The sequence below is a fragment of the Galeopterus variegatus genome, unplaced genomic scaffold (assembly GCF_000696425.1).
Source record: "Galeopterus variegatus unplaced genomic scaffold, G_variegatus-3.0.2 Scaffold688, whole genome shotgun sequence".
Taxonomy (NCBI): Eukaryota; Metazoa; Chordata; class Mammalia; order Dermoptera; family Cynocephalidae; genus Galeopterus; species Galeopterus variegatus.
In genome coordinates, this window is record NW_007726799.1 from 2463 (window position 1) to 19575 (window position 17113).

At 51.7% G+C, this 17113-nt stretch overlaps 1 protein-coding gene across 3 annotated transcripts; it reads left to right on the forward strand.

The window, feature by feature from the left end:
* The first annotated feature begins 4696 nt into the window (after positions 1–4696).
* On the forward strand, positions 4697–16303 carry TFE3 (transcription factor binding to IGHM enhancer 3). Of its 3 annotated transcripts, none has more exons than XM_008571413.1 (10): positions 4697–5097; positions 7418–7531; positions 8548–8860; positions 10090–10335; positions 10415–10519; positions 12137–12254; positions 12564–12620; positions 12799–12874; positions 13839–13986; positions 14470–16303. In XM_008571413.1, the coding sequence occupies exons 1-10, from the start codon at positions 4982–4984 to the stop codon at positions 14911–14913; spliced, it is 1737 nt and encodes a 578-aa protein (XP_008569635.1). In that variant the 5' UTR covers positions 4697–4981; the 3' UTR covers positions 14914–16303. The 3 variants fall into 3 exon arrangements, with proteins under 3 accessions (XP_008569635.1, XP_008569636.1, XP_008569637.1); XM_008571414.1 differs by having other exon boundaries at positions 8567–8860; XM_008571415.1 differs by lacking the exon at positions 4697–5097 and having other exon boundaries at positions 6421–7531; positions 8622–8860.
* Positions 16304–17113: the final 810 nt, after the last annotated feature.

Below are 17113 nucleotides of genomic sequence, written 5' to 3' on the forward strand. Positions count from 1 at the left end.
GCAATCCTTCAGAGCAATCCACCTGGGTAGTAACAGCTACCCCCGGCACAAGCAAGGACACCAGAGATTCTGACTCACCATCAGGCTTTCTGAGTTCCTCTTCTTGCTGGTGGCCTCTGGAATCCTGCCGGCGTGGGGCACAGGCGATTCACTCCCTTCCGGCCGCCATGTTTCCTCTCTTCCTTCTAACTGGGCCTGGGTGGTCGCTCTTGGTCTCTGGCGCCCAGGGTGGAAGGACTGCGTGGGAGTCATGCCCGGCGACCAGCATGCACTCCTCGCGTCTCACACGCCACCGACGTCTGCAGGTATCTCATCTTTTATGAATACTCTTAAAGTACTCGGAAATGATTCTACTTACTCTCCATCCACTTCTGGTCTTCTACATACACAGTGAAACTTGGCCCAAAAATCTATATAAAGATCATTCTCCACAATATGAAAGATTCGTCCAATGACCAGTTTATCCTTAGCAGGTCCCATCTGTGTAAGAGGTGAATGTCTCAGCATGGATGCGAAGGATTCCACATTTTTCGGAGACTCTTGGAAGAGTGTGGTGATGATAACGCCAAGGCCACGGGTTCAGATCCCTATATAGGAATAGCCAGTTAGCTCGCTTGGGAGAGCGTGGTGCTGACAACACCAAGTTGAAGACTAAGATCCCCTTACTGGTCATCTCACGAACGGAACGAAATCAACAACCATGCGCCAGGGACTGAGCCACGAGAGCCTACAGTTTCTTTTCTTTTTTTTAAAGATGACTGGTAAGGGGATCTTAACCCTTGACTTGGTGTTGTCAGCACCACACTCACCCAGTGAGCTAACCAGCCATCCCTATATGGGATCCAAACCCATCGCCTTGGTGTTATCAGCACCGCACTCTCCCGAGTGAGCCACAGGCCGGCCCGAGCCTACAGTTTCTAAAGACAGTTCACTAATTAGCTCTCTAACAGTGTCATTCTATAAGCAGTCCTTTCAAGACATTGACCTTCTTTTCCCAGTCAGAAGATGCAGATGACCTCAAGAATGCTAATAAAAAGGATAAGGTGACACAAAATTCAAAAGCATCAATTTCGGGAGCCGGCCCGTGGCTCACTCGGGAGAGTGCGGTGCTGATAACACCAAGGCCCCGGGTTCGGATCCCACATAGGGATGGCCGGTTCGCTCACTGGCTGAGCGTGGTGCTGACAAAAGCATCAACTTCAATATACTTCGGGGATTTAACTCTCCGCCCACACACCCAGCGGCGCCTCCGTGTGGCCGAAACCTCTTCCAACTTCTGGTAGCTGCTGGCATTCCTTGGCTTGTGGCCACATCACTACAATCCATGCCTCCATAGTCACATTGCCTCCTCCTTTTCCGTCAGTCAAATCTGCTTCTGTCTACGTATTATAAGGACATTTGTTTCTTTTGTTTTTTTTGTTTTTGGTGGCTGGCCATATAAGGACTCTCATGAGTACAATTAGGGTCTACCCAGATAATCCAGAATAATCTCCCCATCGCAAAATCCTTAACTTAATCACATCTGCAAAGTCCTTTTTTTTTTTTTTTTACCATATAAGGTAACATTCATAGGTTTCAGGGTTCACATAGAGATCTTTTGGGGGTCCATTATTTAGCTTACCACACCATCCTATGAAACTTAACAGCTCTACTCCTTAAACTACATTACAGAAGACCCAGCTCTGTCCCTAAACATGCACTATCTTCCTATAGTCCCTCCAACTGCACCCCAAACCATCTTCCAGTCCCCAACTGTATTCCCAGTCCACCCTACAATAGCTTGTACCTGCATTCTTAAAACTGTTCTCTAGCAGCCCCATTCCTGCCAAAGACCTTCACGTGATCCTTCAATTGCATGCAAACTGTACTGTCATAGACCCCAACCTCACCTCAAGCCACGCTCAATCACTACCACTTTTTTTTGACTCAACAGAAAGTCATTTTTTTACCCAACAGAGCACCACCACTCATATCTATCCCTAAATACCCCCAACTTCACCATCCAAGTGCCCTCCCTCCTCCCTCCTCATCTCCTCTTCATCCAGTGAAACTCTATCTACATGGTGGCAGAGGGAGGCTATTGAGAAGGTTGAGAGGGTGAGATTAATAGAGAGAAATTGAGAAAGATGGGGGCGGGCATATTGTGCAGGGTATGTGATGAGAAAGCAAGTGTCATGGGAAGTTCCGGTCAAGAAGACGCAGCTGTGCCCTTCAGATGGAGTTACTTGGAGGCGGCAGGGGAGAAGAGGGCCTTGGCAACCCCCAGGACAACAAGACCACTAATAGGGTTCCTGTGGACCCACGCAGGAGCAAGGAGGCAAAAAAGCTGAAAAAAGGGAGCCATTCAGAGGCTGGTGAGTCATTGCAAGGGACCGGTGCAGGGCCCGTCCCACGGGAAGTGTTTGGAGCACAGGCGGTGGGGGAGATGTTCCCACCGGGAGAACACTGGGGCACAGCAAGGACAGCTGATCCAGTCCCCAATCAGCGCAGGACCACGCAGAGGAGACTGGTCAGGAATGCAGAATTGTATGGGATGCAGTTTGATGAAAAAACTCAGGCCCAGATCAGAGTGTCTACACAACCCAGTTGCACTGGGTCTCTGGAGAGCCAGAAGTACCTCTAAGGTCAACCATTAAACCCTGAGCTGCACAAAAATCCTTCCCTAGGGAAACAGCAGCAAAGCAGCAATTTACCTCAACCACCCATCTCAAGTACTGCTTCCCACAGGAAGTTCCCCGTTTTAGAAGTAGGCAAAGGACAAAAAATTAGTTCAGGCTCAGGCACACCACCAGCACCACCAAGCCGGCCAGTGGACATGAAGTCTGGAGCAGGGACCGGACCTCCACCCACAACCAGGCACAATACCAGCACCTCAGGGCCTGCCCAGAGTCCTGATGCATAGAGCTGGGGACCAGACCCACCCACAACCAGGCACACCACCAGCGCCAAGGAGCATGCCAAAAACATCACCTCCGTGTGGGTGGTCCATGACAGCCACCACAGTAACCACAGCTGCTGTGAAAGTGTCTAGATGTCACAACCACCACACAGATGGTCCACCAGCCACTGGAGTGCATTGACACAAAGGAGAGTCACCAGCAGAGACCAAAGAGGATGTCTCTCTCCACAAAACCCATTCCAGAGTGACAGAAGAAGCATCTGCTCTATGATAATATTGGAGGACCTGAACACACCTATCAGCATTGGACAGATCATCTAGGCAACAAATCAACAGAGTAACCATTACTCTTTCAGAGGGAGAGAAGAAATCTAGGGTTATCAGGGGTGAGTGGGGAGAGGAAGAGGGGGATAGGGAGAGATTGGACAAGGGGCATAAATAATAAGTACAATTTGTAACAATATACATACTAGTAATATTGATTCGATCGACATGTGTCAACATTGAATCCCCCAATATGTATAATCAATTATGATTCAATAAAAACAAATAAATAAATTTTTTAAAAAGGTACCATAGGCATTTTAACATCAGGTCTACAAATTCCATTTTGGAAATTTAATTGGTAATATATTGATTTTTTAAAGATTAATTTGGGGAAGTACTGTCATCTTTATTATGTAGAAGGTCTCCCCTTCTACAAGATGGTTGACCTGCGAAATAAGGGTGCCAGTACAGAAAGTTGTGAGGCAAATGCGAGTCCAGTGATGTTCCCAAAGTTCTAACTGAAGGGGGGTTCTTGAGATGCTGGCAAGGAGGAAGGGAAGGTTGTGGGTCCCGGTGTTTTGTGAGCTATATGCATCTGAAGATATGGGTGGAACCCTCGGCTGTGTGCAAGCTGGTTTGCATGTATCTGGCACACAGAGGCGCTCAGTAAATGTTGAATCAGTGAGCAAATAAGTGAATCAATTACTTTTTGGAGAACTTATTGTATGCCAAACAACCTGCTAACACTTTTCATAAATCATCTCTAATCCTCATTACAACCCTGCCAGATAGGTATTATGAGCCCCATTTGACAGGCCAGGAAAGCTGAGGCTCGGAAAGCGGAGGTTCTCTGCCATATTCAAACCTGGATCTTCATGATTCCAAAAGGAGACTCATTCATCCCTTTGTCCGGGATTTGTTAAGAGTCTATTGAGTAGAACAACGACCGACCAGAGTACGACAAACGCTCTAGATGGCATAGAACAGACGGAGCGCTCCCAGGAAAACCAGCTCGTGGCTGGGCTACGGCTCCCGAAAGGGCGGAGTTTCTGGCTCGCACCTCCAGGGAATGTAGCTGCCTCTGCCTCATAGTTATAGCTTTGGCTGAGTGGGAAAGGCTAGATCAAGTTTGGAGCGCGGCTGGGCGCAGATATTACGGATACTGGCCGAGAGAGGGCGCGGTTCCGCAGCTAAAAGCTCGGTTTGGAGCCCCTCAGCCCGCCAACTGGCCATTGGTGCGCAGGCGCAGAGGACACAAGGAGCGGGTTATTTTGCGGAGGGATAATTTGAGAGGAGGGGGCGTGGCTAGAAAGTGACGCAACATGGGGGCGGAACTCAACCAAATTACGCCTCACCTATTTGCCTCTGCCACTGAGGGCGTGGCCTAGGTGCCCTTCTCCTAATGAGGGTGGGCCGAATCTAGATTTCCCTCCGAGTCGGAGGCGCGGCTTAGGGCGGGCTCTCGAATTACCTTGCATCGATTGGTCACCTCATTCAAGGGGTGGGCCCGACGAGCCGTCCATCCCCGGTGTGGTCATTTCCTGTGGAGTTTCCCCAGCCCAGGGAGGAGGGGGAAGAGGACGACAGGGAGGAGGGCGGTCGTCCGGGGTTAGGTTGGGGGTGTCGGTCCGTTTAGGGCGGGAGATGACTCACCGCCCATCCCATCTCTCCGACGCCGCCCGCCCGCGCAGAGCTAGTTCCATGGCTTAGCGGAGGAGGAGGCAGTGGCGAGCGGGGGTGGGTGACTCTTATTTTGTTAGGGGGACCGGGCCGAGGTCCGACCGGCCTGGCAGGGCTCGCCCGGGGCCGGGCGTCATGTCTCATGCAGCCGAGCCAGCTCGGGACGGCGTAGAGGCCAACGCGGAGGGCCCTCGAGCCGTGTTCGTGCTGTTGGAGGAGCGCAGGCCGGCCGACTCGGCCCAGCTGCTCAGGTGCGGGGCCCCCTGGGGCCGGGAGTGCCGACTGGGGTTCCCAGGGGCCTGATCTGGGGGCAACAGGGGCCCCGGACAGGGATTGGAGGCCCTCGGCCTAGGCTTGGAGGACGCCGGGGCGCCTGTCTTGGGGGGGCACCTAAGGAATTTGGCGGTAGCCTGCTTAGACTGAGGCTTAAAGGAGTCGTGGGAGTTCATTAAGGGGGGGTCTGATTTGGGTAGAGGAGCTCATTTTGTAGTATCCAGAAACTGGTCTGCGGTAGGTGAACTTGGGAGACTGGGACTCTGATTAGAGACTGAATTTGGGGTCCTTCAGTTGGTCATGAGGGGAATGAATTTGAGGGTACACTGCCAGGTGAGGCACTGATTTTAAGGGAATCCTGTAATCTTTTTCCTTCAGTGTGGAAGAAGGAGTTCTGGGGGACAGAAGTGCTATCTTGGGAGCTTAGTGACTCCCAGTGGCTGGTTGCTTTGTTTGGGGATAACATGAATCTGGAGGACTTTGGGGGTATCTCAGATATGTTGTGTGGGTCCAGCCTTGTGAGTGTGTGTGAATGAGCAAGAGAAGCAACATTCAGCAAGACTTGACCAGAATAATCCTTTCAGCTGCCACCCACCCGGCTGGGGCAGATCTCAGGGATAGTGGAAAACCCCTCCTCCCACACCTTATTGGGGCTTGAATGGGAGACAGCCAGACAGGGGATAAAGATGATGTTACCTCTTAGCTCAGAGAAGAAGGCCTCAGACCTTATTTGGGAACCCAGAGGAGGGTCTTGTTCCTCCTGCCATCCGCCCTAGCCTCTCAGCCAGCCCTGCCCACTCCCTACCCACATGCCCCTTTTTATCTTGCCCTCCTATCGGGGGGGTCTTCAATCTGTCCCTGGAGCTGGAGTGAGTACTGATTGCACCATCCCTGTCTGGGTGGGTCCTCTCTGGCCTCTTTCTCATCCTCACTTCCATCAACGGGATTTGGAGCCTCAGCCCTCTCTGTCCACACCCCTGCCCACCCCAGTGCCCATCTCTTCCAATTTCTGTGTAATGGGGGTGGGGGGTGGGGTTTGCCTCCTTTCTGCCTGGGATTGTGCTGAGCTCAGCTCTCCCCAAGCTTCCTCTTCCCGACTTCCTGGGTGGTTTTAGGGCCCCGTCTGAGGGTGAGGAGAGGAAGGAAGATACATCCCTGGGGAGGGGAGAGAATTCTTCTCAAGTAAAGTCACCCACGGTCTCTCAGTATTCTAAATCTTTGACTAAATTCAAGGATGCATGTTAACCCACGTGTGTGTTAGTGTCCCCTGCACACTGTGGTCCTCGCATCCAGCATGGAGGGCTGAGTAGGCGCCTTTTGTATATCGATTCTAATTCCTTTATAGCAACCTAGATCACCATAGTAGTGGGCATAGTTGAAAGAGAGAGGTGTACATGGCTTCTTGTTTTGTGTGCCAGTGAGTGCTGGTGTTGAGGGTGTATGTGTGTGTGTGTGTGTTTTGATCTATCCAAAAAACAGGAGAGGATCGGGTCTGGTTCCATTGTCTCCCCCATCAGACTGAGGGCCATGACCAGGCCTGGTTCTTCTGTTTCCCCTCTCCTCTGGCTAAGAAAAGGATACCCGTATAAAGCGGATCATCCACCCATATTCTCCCTCTTGTAAATCTAAACTGTTGGAGCAAGGGGAGCCTTTGATATTTCCATTTTCATATTTGAGTGTGTGTTGGCATCCCATGAACTTTGGCTGGGGCTGGGAAAAACTCATTTGTGAGGTGGTAGATCCTTATGTAAAGTGAATCATCCAGCCCAGTTCTCTTTGTGATGCATTCAGTTTGTGTTACAATGGACTGTTAGGCTGCGGGATGCCCCCATTGCTCTGTGTGTGTACATATGTGGGCTCACATTCAGCCGCCAGGAAAACAGTAGGGGGTGGGGGGCTGGGAGAACTCTTAATGCAAAGTCAGGAATCCTTATGTAAAGTGAATTGTCATTCCTAAATTCTTCTATTTTCCTCAAACCCAGGTTGTTGTTACATGTGATTGTTAGGGTAAGAGGGTTGGGATCCGGGCACTCTTATTATTCTGATGCTTAAGAAACTGTGGGTAACACAAAGCATGCAAAAGTGGGGAGGGGAATGGGGGGTGGGGAGAGGACTTGGGAATTCAAGGTGGTGGTACCCAGCAGGGTGGCGAAATAGGAGGGGGTCTCTCTCTCTCTCTCTCTCCCTCTCCTCCCCCTCCCTCTCTCTCTTCTCTCTCACTCCCCTCCCCCCAGAGGGGAGGGGAATGAGATCTCCCTACAGTCACTAACCACCACCCCTACCTCCTCCTACCCTCAGCCTGAACTCTTTGCTTCCGGAATCCGGGATTGTTGCTGACATTGAATTAGAAAACATCCTTGATCCTGACAGCTTCTACGAGCTCAAAAGCCAACCCCTACCCCTACGTTCAAGGTATGGCTCACCTATCTGACTTTCCTCTCAATTCCTCAGCGCCTCCCCTTGATGGGCAAAGGCCCTCAGTGCCAGCCCAATCCATCTTCTCACCAGCCTGCATTTTCCAGGTGGTAAAATTAAGGGCCAGAAAGAGCATGTCACACAGGAAAGCAGGTGGCCAAGCTAGGATTCTAGTATCTCTGACAAGACCTCCCCTACCTCCCCACTCCACCTGCATACCCATTCATACACAGATATTCCAGCTGCCTGGAGACCTGTTTAAGCTCCCACCCCCAAGTGGGTAGAGCCATACACAGAGCCCCTGCTCAGCCCCCTCCCACACTCTACAAACTCACCAACCCTCAGCCCATGAGGAACCCTGCTGGTCTCTTCTTTCCCCCAGCTTGGAAGTCTAAATGTGCTGAGTCATCGGCCTGGGCTTTAAGAGAGGGGAGGGGACCTGGAAGAGGGGCAGGAAGAGAGGATTGTGAAATCTCTCAGATTTTCAAAACTGACTGGCTCCTGGGACCAGAGGCCTAAGCAGGGGAAGAAGGGGGAACTGGGGCTGCTCATGTAGCCTGATGCCCACCCCCAGGAGCTCAGAGAGCATCTCCAGCCCCTAATTGGACTTAGGAGCCCTCTGCATCCACGTTATACTGCCACAGCCTCTCAGTCTGCCTCTTCTCTTCTTTAAATAGGATAAGCCCCTCTCACAGAGCCTAGCAATGGCACATCCACTTAATATATGAACAGGCTCAAATCTAGGCTTCACTGTAAGGACTGAGGGTGAAAATTCCCCCACCAGACTGTGACCTCTGAGTGCTGGAACCGGGTCTGGTTCCATTGTCTCCCTCATCGGACTGTGACCATTGAGGGCCATGACCAGGCCTGGTTCCTATGTTTCCCCTCCGCATTGTGGCCTCTGAAGGCAGAAAACAGGCCTGGTTCCTGTGTCTGCTCCATCATACTGTGACCCCTTAGGCTTAGGATGAGACTTTTAGCTTACCTATGGCCCCATATTTCCCATTCCACAGCCTCCCAATATCACTGCAGGCCACACCAGCCACCCCAGCCACTCCAGCTACACTCTCTGCATCGTCTTCTGCAGGGGGCTCCAGGACCCCTGCCATGTCATCATCTTCTTCGTCGCGTGTCTTGCTGCGACAGCAGCTGATGCGGGCCCAGGCGCAAGAGCAGGAGAGGCGTGAGCGTCAAGAACAGGCTGCAGCCACTCCCTTCCCCAGTCCTGCACCTGCCTCTCCTGCCATCTCTGTGGTTGGCGTTTCTGCTGGGGGCCACACATTAAGCCGTCCACCCCCTGCTCAGGTGCCTAGGGAGGTGCTTAAGGTAATGTTAGGCCCAGAGGCCCTGGGAGGGGGCTCCTAGTGACTGAGGAGTGGGCCTAGGAGCTAGGGGTGGCCTGGGATTCCTGATGGCTTTTGGGAGAGGCCCTAGGGACCCTAAGGAAGGTCCCTTGTACTGTTTGAAGGGTCTGTGCTTGTGTCCCATGTGCTGAGAGTTTCTGAGGTGTTCTGGAGTTGTGAGGGGTTCTTGGGGGCTATGAGGATGTTTTGGTGGACCATGGAGAGTCATGAGGGCCCTGAATGGGCCCTGGCTTTGTAGGAAGAGCTTCATGTGTGTGAGATACATTAGGAGTTCTTTGGCCATTAGGGTGTCTTGGGAAGCCATCATATGTGGTTCCTAGGTCTGTTAGGAGGTGTCAGAAACTAGCAGGGAGTCTTGAGGATTGTGACAGGGTTTTCCGGAAACTGCGAGGGATCCTGTCAGCCATGGGTGGATCTTGGGGGCTGTCTTTTTTTTTTTTTTAAAGATGACCGGTAAGGGGATCTTAACCCTTGACTTGGTGTTGTCAGCACCACGCTCACCCAGTGAGCAAACCGGCCATCCCTTTATGGGATCCGAACCCGTGGCCTTGGTGTTATCAGCAGCACACTCTCCCGAGTGAGCCAGAGGGCCCTGAATGGGCCCTGGCTTTGTAGGAAGAGCTTCATGTGTGTGAGATACATTAGGAGTTCTTTGGCCATTAGGGTGTCTTGGGAAGCCATCATATGTGGTTCCTAGGTCTGTTAGGAGGTGTCAGAAACTAGCAGGGAGTCTTGAGGATTGTGACAGGGTTTTCCGGAAACTGCGAGGGATCCTGTCAGCCATGGGTGGATCTTGGGGGCTGTCTTTTTTTTTTTTTTAAAGATGACCGGTAAGGGGATCTTAACCCTTGACTTGGTGTTGTCAGCACCACGCTCACCCAGTGAGCAAACCGGCCGTCCCTATATGGGATCCGAACCCGTGGCCTTGGTGTTGTCAGCACCGCACTCTCCCGAGTGAGCCACGGGGCCGGCCCTGATCTTGGGGGCTGTGAAGGGTTTCTGCGAAAGGGCGTTTTGGTCCTGGCGGAGACTCACCAACATTTTTGTGGGGTTCTCAAATTCTGGGCCTGGTTTGCCCACCTGAGCCTAGGAACAGATGTAAGTTAGGACGGTCAGGCCGGGACTCAGAGTCACCCTCCTGAGCTCTGTTCTACCTTGTCCCCTTCCCTCCTTGTCCCCTTTATCCCACAGGTGCAGACCCACTTAGAGAACCCAACGCGCTACCACCTGCAGCAGGCACGCCGGCAGCAGGTGAAACAGTACCTGTCTACCACACTTGGGCCCAAGCTGGCTTCCCAGGCCCTCACCCCACCACCAGGGCCCACGAGTGCCCAGCCATTGCCTGCCCCTGAGACTGCCCATGCTACCGGCCCCACAGGCAGTGCTCCCAACAGTCCCATGGCACTGCTCACCATTGGCTCCAGCTCAGAAAAGGAGGTAAGAGGCTGCAGCCAACCGTCCCACACTCCCCTCCCAGATTCTTCTAACCCCGTACAATATTTACTTTTTCTCCCAGATTGATGATGTCATTGATGAGATCATCAGCCTGGAGTCCAGTTACAATGATGAGATGCTCAGCTATCTGCCCGGAGGCACCGCAGGGCTGCAGCTCCCCAGCACGGTGAGGCCCTGAGATGGGAGGTTGGTCTGAAAATTACAGCATCTCTGTCACAATTACAGCACCCATGCATGCTGGTTGTGGATAAATGAAACCCCTGCTGTGGATTGTGCTCAGGTAGAGAGGGAGGCCTTATGACGACAATGGGACATGCCAGTGCTCTTGGGCCTTGTATTGGACTGCATCAGGAGGTGGGCCTTATAGACTCAAATAGATATGGGGCAGGGAGTTCATGGAGGTATGAGGGCATACCAAGGTGTTTGGGCTTTGCTGTGGGAAGTACCAAGAGGTGGGACTTGTGTAGCAATTTGAATGTACCAAGGGATTCAGGACATTGAGACATACCCAAACCATGTAGTGATTGGAACATACCAAAAGTCTCCAAACTCGGTATGGATTGTAACAAGTGGTTGGACCTCGTAGTGACTGGAATGTACTAAGGTTCTTGCAATGAACTGTGCCAAGAGGCAGGGTCCTGGTAGAGAGTGGATAAAAGTCTCTAGAGTAAGTGATGTACCATTGTAACCTTCTGGTTCTAGAACATTCCAAGAATCTTATAACTTGTTTTGGAACATACCAAGTGGCTATAGCTTTGCTTTCTTCCAACGTATCAAGAGGATAGAAGCATGCATAAAAATGGTACCCGTTTATCAGAACTTTTTATTAATTTGGGGGGTGGCCAGTTAGTTCACCCGGTTAGAGCATGGTGCTGATAACACCAAGCTCAAGGGTTTGGATCCCCTTAAAGACTAGCTGCCAAAAAAGAGAGCTTTTTATTGATTTAGATACAGCTAGAGATTGGGAACTTATATTAAAAGGATCTAGCATAGTGGAGGAAGTTTCAAGAGACAAAAACTCATCAAGAGGTGGGACTTGGTTGTACTTTTAGGTTAGTGTGTTGCCCTAGAGTCTATCCAGGATAATGTGAAGGAGAGAAAAAAACTGGGCTGACATAAAAGCAGTTCTAGTTGAATATAGTTGGACAGGAAATTCTGGGAGATCAGAATGTGCAGGAAGATACTAGAGCCAGGATCTTGGTACATGACAGCAGGAGACCATGGTACATAAGGTGGTATGACTTGGTCACAGTGAAACACTGGAGATTGGGTTGGAACTCTCCAGAAGGCCAGATTTTGGATGGAATGTTGCCATGACAATTTACCAAGGTCTGAGAAGATTGGGTTGGAGTGTTCCAAGAATGCTGAGAAGATTGGATTGGAATGTTGTGCTGGGAGGAGCTAACGGACCGGAATGTCGCATAAGAGCCGACAAAGACCTGAGAACGGTGGTTTTCCAGCATCTCTTCTCAGAGCCAGCCCTGGGGTTCGGGAGAAGGGCTTCAGAGGTCACTGAGGGATTTGAGGGTCTGGTAGGGAATGATAAGCAGGCCAGGCTCCAGTCTCCCAGCAAAGCAGGGTAGGTCCACTTCGCTCTGTCCTCCCTGTTGCCATGTGAAATCACCTTGAAGAGGAAGAAAGGGTGCTTGTGCCAAGTTAGCCAATCCTTGTGTTAGAGGGCCCAGTCTTTGGAATGTGTGGTGGGCCAGGAGCCTGGTTCTGAGGAGGGGCCGAGTCTGGGGTCTGTTCCCATCCGTTGTTTCTCTGCCTTCCCTGCGCCAAGCTGCCTGTGTCAGGGAATCTGCTTGATGTGTACAGCAGTCAGGGCGTGGCCACGCCAGCCATCACTGTCAGCAACTCCTGCCCAGCCGAGCTGCCCAACATCAAACGGGAGATCTCCGGTAAGTGCCAGAGTCTGGGCCCCATGCCCCCACTCTGTAACCTGGGATGAACCCCATGCCTACCAGGTCTGGGGTGGGCCTGATTCTAGTGGGGGAAGGGGTTGGAGCTTACAGAAATGGGGGCTGGTTGCTCTTTTTCTATACGTCCCCATGGTCCTGCTTTCTCCCCACTTACTCTCACTTATTGAGTTTAACAACATGGCCTTGTAAAAAGACAGTTTTAAAAATAAGTCAGTACGAAACCCTACAGGTGCAGGTGCTCCCTTCTTTCCATGCCCAGAGACCCTGATCACCCCCACTCTCTTCCAGAGACTGAGGCAAAGGCCCTTTTGAAGGAACGGCAGAAGAAAGACAATCACAACCTCAGTAAGCCAGAGAGTGTGTGTGCTTGCCCACACGCCGCCCAGCCCCGCCTCACTCTGAGTCTGGCCCTCTGTGGGGGGCTTCCCTGCAACAGCCCGCAATACCCCCCGTTTCTCCCTGTTCCCTTCTTCACTGATTGATGACTCTTTCCCACTCTTTCTCTCTCTCCCTGCCTCCAAAGTTGAGCGTCGCAGGCGATTCAACATTAACGATAGGATCAAAGAGCTGGGCACCCTCATCCCCAAGTCCAGTGACCCGTGAGTCTGGGCTGGGGACCCCAGACCAGTGGGAGTTGGGGCGAGAGGTGGGGAGGTGTGGCTAAAGTTGTTCCATGGTACGCCTGTCAGGCAGTCATGCCCAGGTAGTTCTCTGGTCCTTTCTCAGCCTGAGCAGGGTTACAGACCCTCACCATGTCCCTGCCTAAAATTTTAGGTGTGCCCCATCTAGTCCTCCTTGTGCCCCATCTAGTCCTCCTAGGACATATGCATCTCATTTTCTGTTCATTTTGCACTTCCTTTATTTATTCAAGATTTATTTATTGAGCTTCTGCTTTGTGTGAGGTACTGTGCTAGGCCCTGAGGATACCAGAGGGAACCAAACAAAGACCCCTGACCTAGTGGAACTGATGTTTTAGTGGGGGCAGACAGACGGTAAACAAGATAAAGAAGTAAATCTTGTGAAATCCATGACAATGAGTGTTATGGAGAGGAATCAAGAATGGAAGATAGGAGAATAGTGGGAGAGTCACAGTTTGGGGTGAGGAGGGTAGGGATGGGGCAGGCCTCCACTGACCAGGGAACATTTGAATAAAGAGCCAAAGTAGGGAAGGCAAGGAGCTACATGGGTGTCTGGGGGAAGAATGTTCCAGGGGGAAGGCAGAGCTGGGATGGAGGCCCCAAGATGGGAATGGTTTCCCGTGTTCTAGGAGCACTGAAAGGCAAATGCGGCTGAAAGGAGATGAATCAGAGGGATGTAGCTAAGAGAGGAGCCATAAGGGGTCAGGTCAGAGAGGGAGTCAAAGACTTGGGTGTGAAGGGGCACCTTTGGAAGGTTTCAGACAGAGAGTTTTCATCTGAACACTCCATACCCTTGAGGTACCCTCACTTCAAGTTCTTCATGTGGTGGGGTGCTCCATCTACCTGGTGCAATCCCCCCTCACTCAGCTCTCAAGAGACTCCATATGCAGCACTTCCTTCTCCCCTGCCCCACCGGGCCCCATAGGGAGATGCGCTGGAACAAGGGCACCATTCTGAAGGCTTCTGTGGATTACATCCGCAAGTTGCAGAAGGAGCAACAGCGCTCCAAAGACCTGGAGAGCCGGCAGCGATCCCTGGAGCAGGCCAACCGCAGCCTGCAGCTCCGAATTCAGGTCTGGAAGGAGGAGATGGTGGCAGGGGTGAGGGGAGCTTCCTGCAGGCAGAGGCAGAGGAAAAACAGGCCAGGGTTCCCCTTCCTGGCATACTTGGGGGATCCCCAGGCTTCCTGACTCTCATGATGATGATGATGATGATGATGATGATAGTAATAATCATAACATTAACAAGAATAATAATGAATATTAGCAAATGTACATAGCATTTCTCTTGTGCCATGCACTGTGACAAGAACTTTATACCCATTAACTCATTTGATCCTCACAACAACCCTATGAGATTGGGACCATTATTATACCCATTTTACAGATTGAGACTGATGCTCAGATGTTAAGCGACTTGCCTAAAGTTTTACAACCAGCGAGTGGCAGAGGCTGAACTCAAACCCAGGCAGCCTCCCCTTTTAATCATTACACTCATCTGCCTCTGAGGGACTGTGAACCCCATCTTATCCTGCACCCATCCCCTACTTTTTGCAGGAGCTAGAACTGCAGGCTCAGATCCATGGTCTGCCGGTACCTCCCACCCCAGGGCTACTGTCCCTGGCCACAACCTCGGCCTCTGACAGTCTCAAGCCAGAGCAGCTGGACATTGAGGAGGAGAGCAGGCCAGGCACAGCGACGTTTCATGTAGGGGGGGGATCTACCCAGAATGCTCCCCATCAGCAGCCCCCAGCACCACCCTCGGATGCCCTTCTGGACCTGCACTTTCCCAGTGATCACCTGGGGGACCTGGGAGACCCCTTCCACCTGGGGCTGGAGGACATTCTGATGGAGGAGGAGGAGGGGGTGGTGGGAGGACTGTCGGGGGGTGCCCTGTCCCCACTGCGGGCTGCCTCCGACCCCCTGCTCTCATCAGTATCCCCGGCTGTCTCCAAGGCCAGCAGCCGCCGCAGCAGCTTCAGCATGGAGGAGGAGTCCTGATCAGGCCTCACTCCTCCCCTGGGACTTCCCCACCTAGGAAAGGAGGACAAGTCAGGATGAGGCCCCATCTTTTCCCCCACCCTCCCATGAGACTGCCCTGCCCAGGTATTCTGGGGGAAGAGGAGATGTGATCAGGCCCCACCCCTGTAATCAGGCAAGGAGGAGGAGTCAGATGAGGCCCCACTCCTTCCTCAAAGGAACAGCTCAGTACAGGTATTTCAGAGGGAGAAGGCACGAGAAGGTGGTGAGATCAGGGCCTATCCCCTGGAGATCATGGCCTCACCCCTACCCTGTGGGACCCTCCCTTGCCCAAATAAGGGAAGGAGACAAGATGAGGTCCTGCCCCTGTCCCCTAGGGACTGTCCTAGCCAAGTCTCCTGGGAAAAGGAGGTGTCAGGATGTTGCTCCATCCCTTCTCTTGGAACTGCCAGTTTTGTACATCCTGGCATGGAAGAGGAGTGAAAATGATAGAGGTCCGACCCCTGGGGGCTTAAGCCCTGCCCCTTTCCCATGAACCCTGCCCTGCCCTGCCCAGGCAAGGAACAAAAGTAAGGATGAGACCTGGCTCCAGTGGAGGAGCCAGGCCCTGCCTCTTCCCTATAGGAACAGCCCAGTGCAGGTATTTCAGGTGTAGAGGACTCAGTAAGATCAGGCTACCGTATGTAGAGATCACAGCCCCACCCTTGTCCCTTAGCAACATCCCATCCAAGCATTTCACACTTCAGGGAGGAGTGGTACCTAAGCTCCCCCACCTTAACCTGGGACCAACCTGACCTAACCTAGGAGGGCTCTGAGCCCACCTTGCTCTTGGGAAAAAGGGCAGATCTTGAAGTCTTCTGGATTGACTTTCCAGACCTAGATCTGGCCCCCCCACCCTTGGGTAGAGTCCTGCCTTCTTCCTTGAGGGGCAGTTTGCAAAGGTGATGGAGATTAGCAGGGACTGAGTCCAAGTTTCAAGAACCAGTATCCCAGCACTCTTTTTCAATGTGCAGAGGAACAGGATGAAGGAAGGGGTTATTCCCAGGAGTTCCCTAGCCCAGGAGAAAGTGGAAGCCTCCTCCACCCAGGCAGAGGCTTGGAGGAAGGTTTCAGAAGCATATTGTACCCCCCTTATTTGTTTATCTGATTTTTTTATTGACCCCTACTCAGAAGCTAGGTCACCCCCAACCTCTGGCCCCCACCCAGTCCCATTTTAGAGGAATCCCCCCATTTCGGAGTTATCAAGAGATACTCCCTGCCCATTCCCATCCCTCCTACTACCTACACTGAAGGCTGTCAGCTTTGGATTGCTAGGGCCAGACCCCAAGGAAGGTATACTGAGTAGTCTGTAGGTTTGTGATTAAGATAATAAAGTGCTAGGTGTGTTTGATGCGCTTTTAACTTTGGCAAAGTCTCCTGTCCTTGTTTTTGACTGTGCAGTGAACATGACTCATGCAGGCCAGGGACAAAAGTTCTTAGAAGAAACAAATTTCAGAGGGATGGATAAAAGAATTTAGATAGGAAGAGGGGCTGGAGGAAAACAACCTGCAAACAAAAGCAATCAGTCCTCATAACGACCTGCCAGGCACTGTTCTAACTGCTGCAAGTGTTTCACCTAATTTATTTGTCTAAGGAATGTTAGTCAGAAAGTTCTGCTTCTTCCCAACTCGTGTTTGAAAAAGCTGAGCAATAGAACCTAACTGTTCTGAAGATATGCAGCCTATAAATGGCAGAAGTGCTAAGCAGTCAAGTTAGATGAGTGAGGGCTCTGGATTGAAAAATGTCGCCGAGGGCAGAGGGGATTTTCTTGCAAGTTCACTTTCGAAACTGATAAGGTAATATAGCCTTGTGTTGCTTAACAACAGGGATCCGACGGGGATCCGTTCTGAGAAATGTGTCCTTAGGCGATTTCAACGTTGTGGGAACATCCCAGAGTGTACTTACCCCAACCTAGGTGATACTGCCTACTGCACACCTAGGTTATATGGTATAGCCTATTGCTCCTAGGCTACAAACCTGTACAGCATGTGACTATAAGTGTATACTGTAGGCAATGGTAACACAGTGGTAAGCATTTGTGTCTCCAAAAATGTCTAAACAAGGCCGGCCCGTGGCTCACTCGGCAGAGTGTGGTGCTGATAACACCAAGGCCACCGGTTCGGATCCTATATAGGGATGGCCGATTTGCTCACTGGCTGAGCGTGGTGCTGACAACACCAAG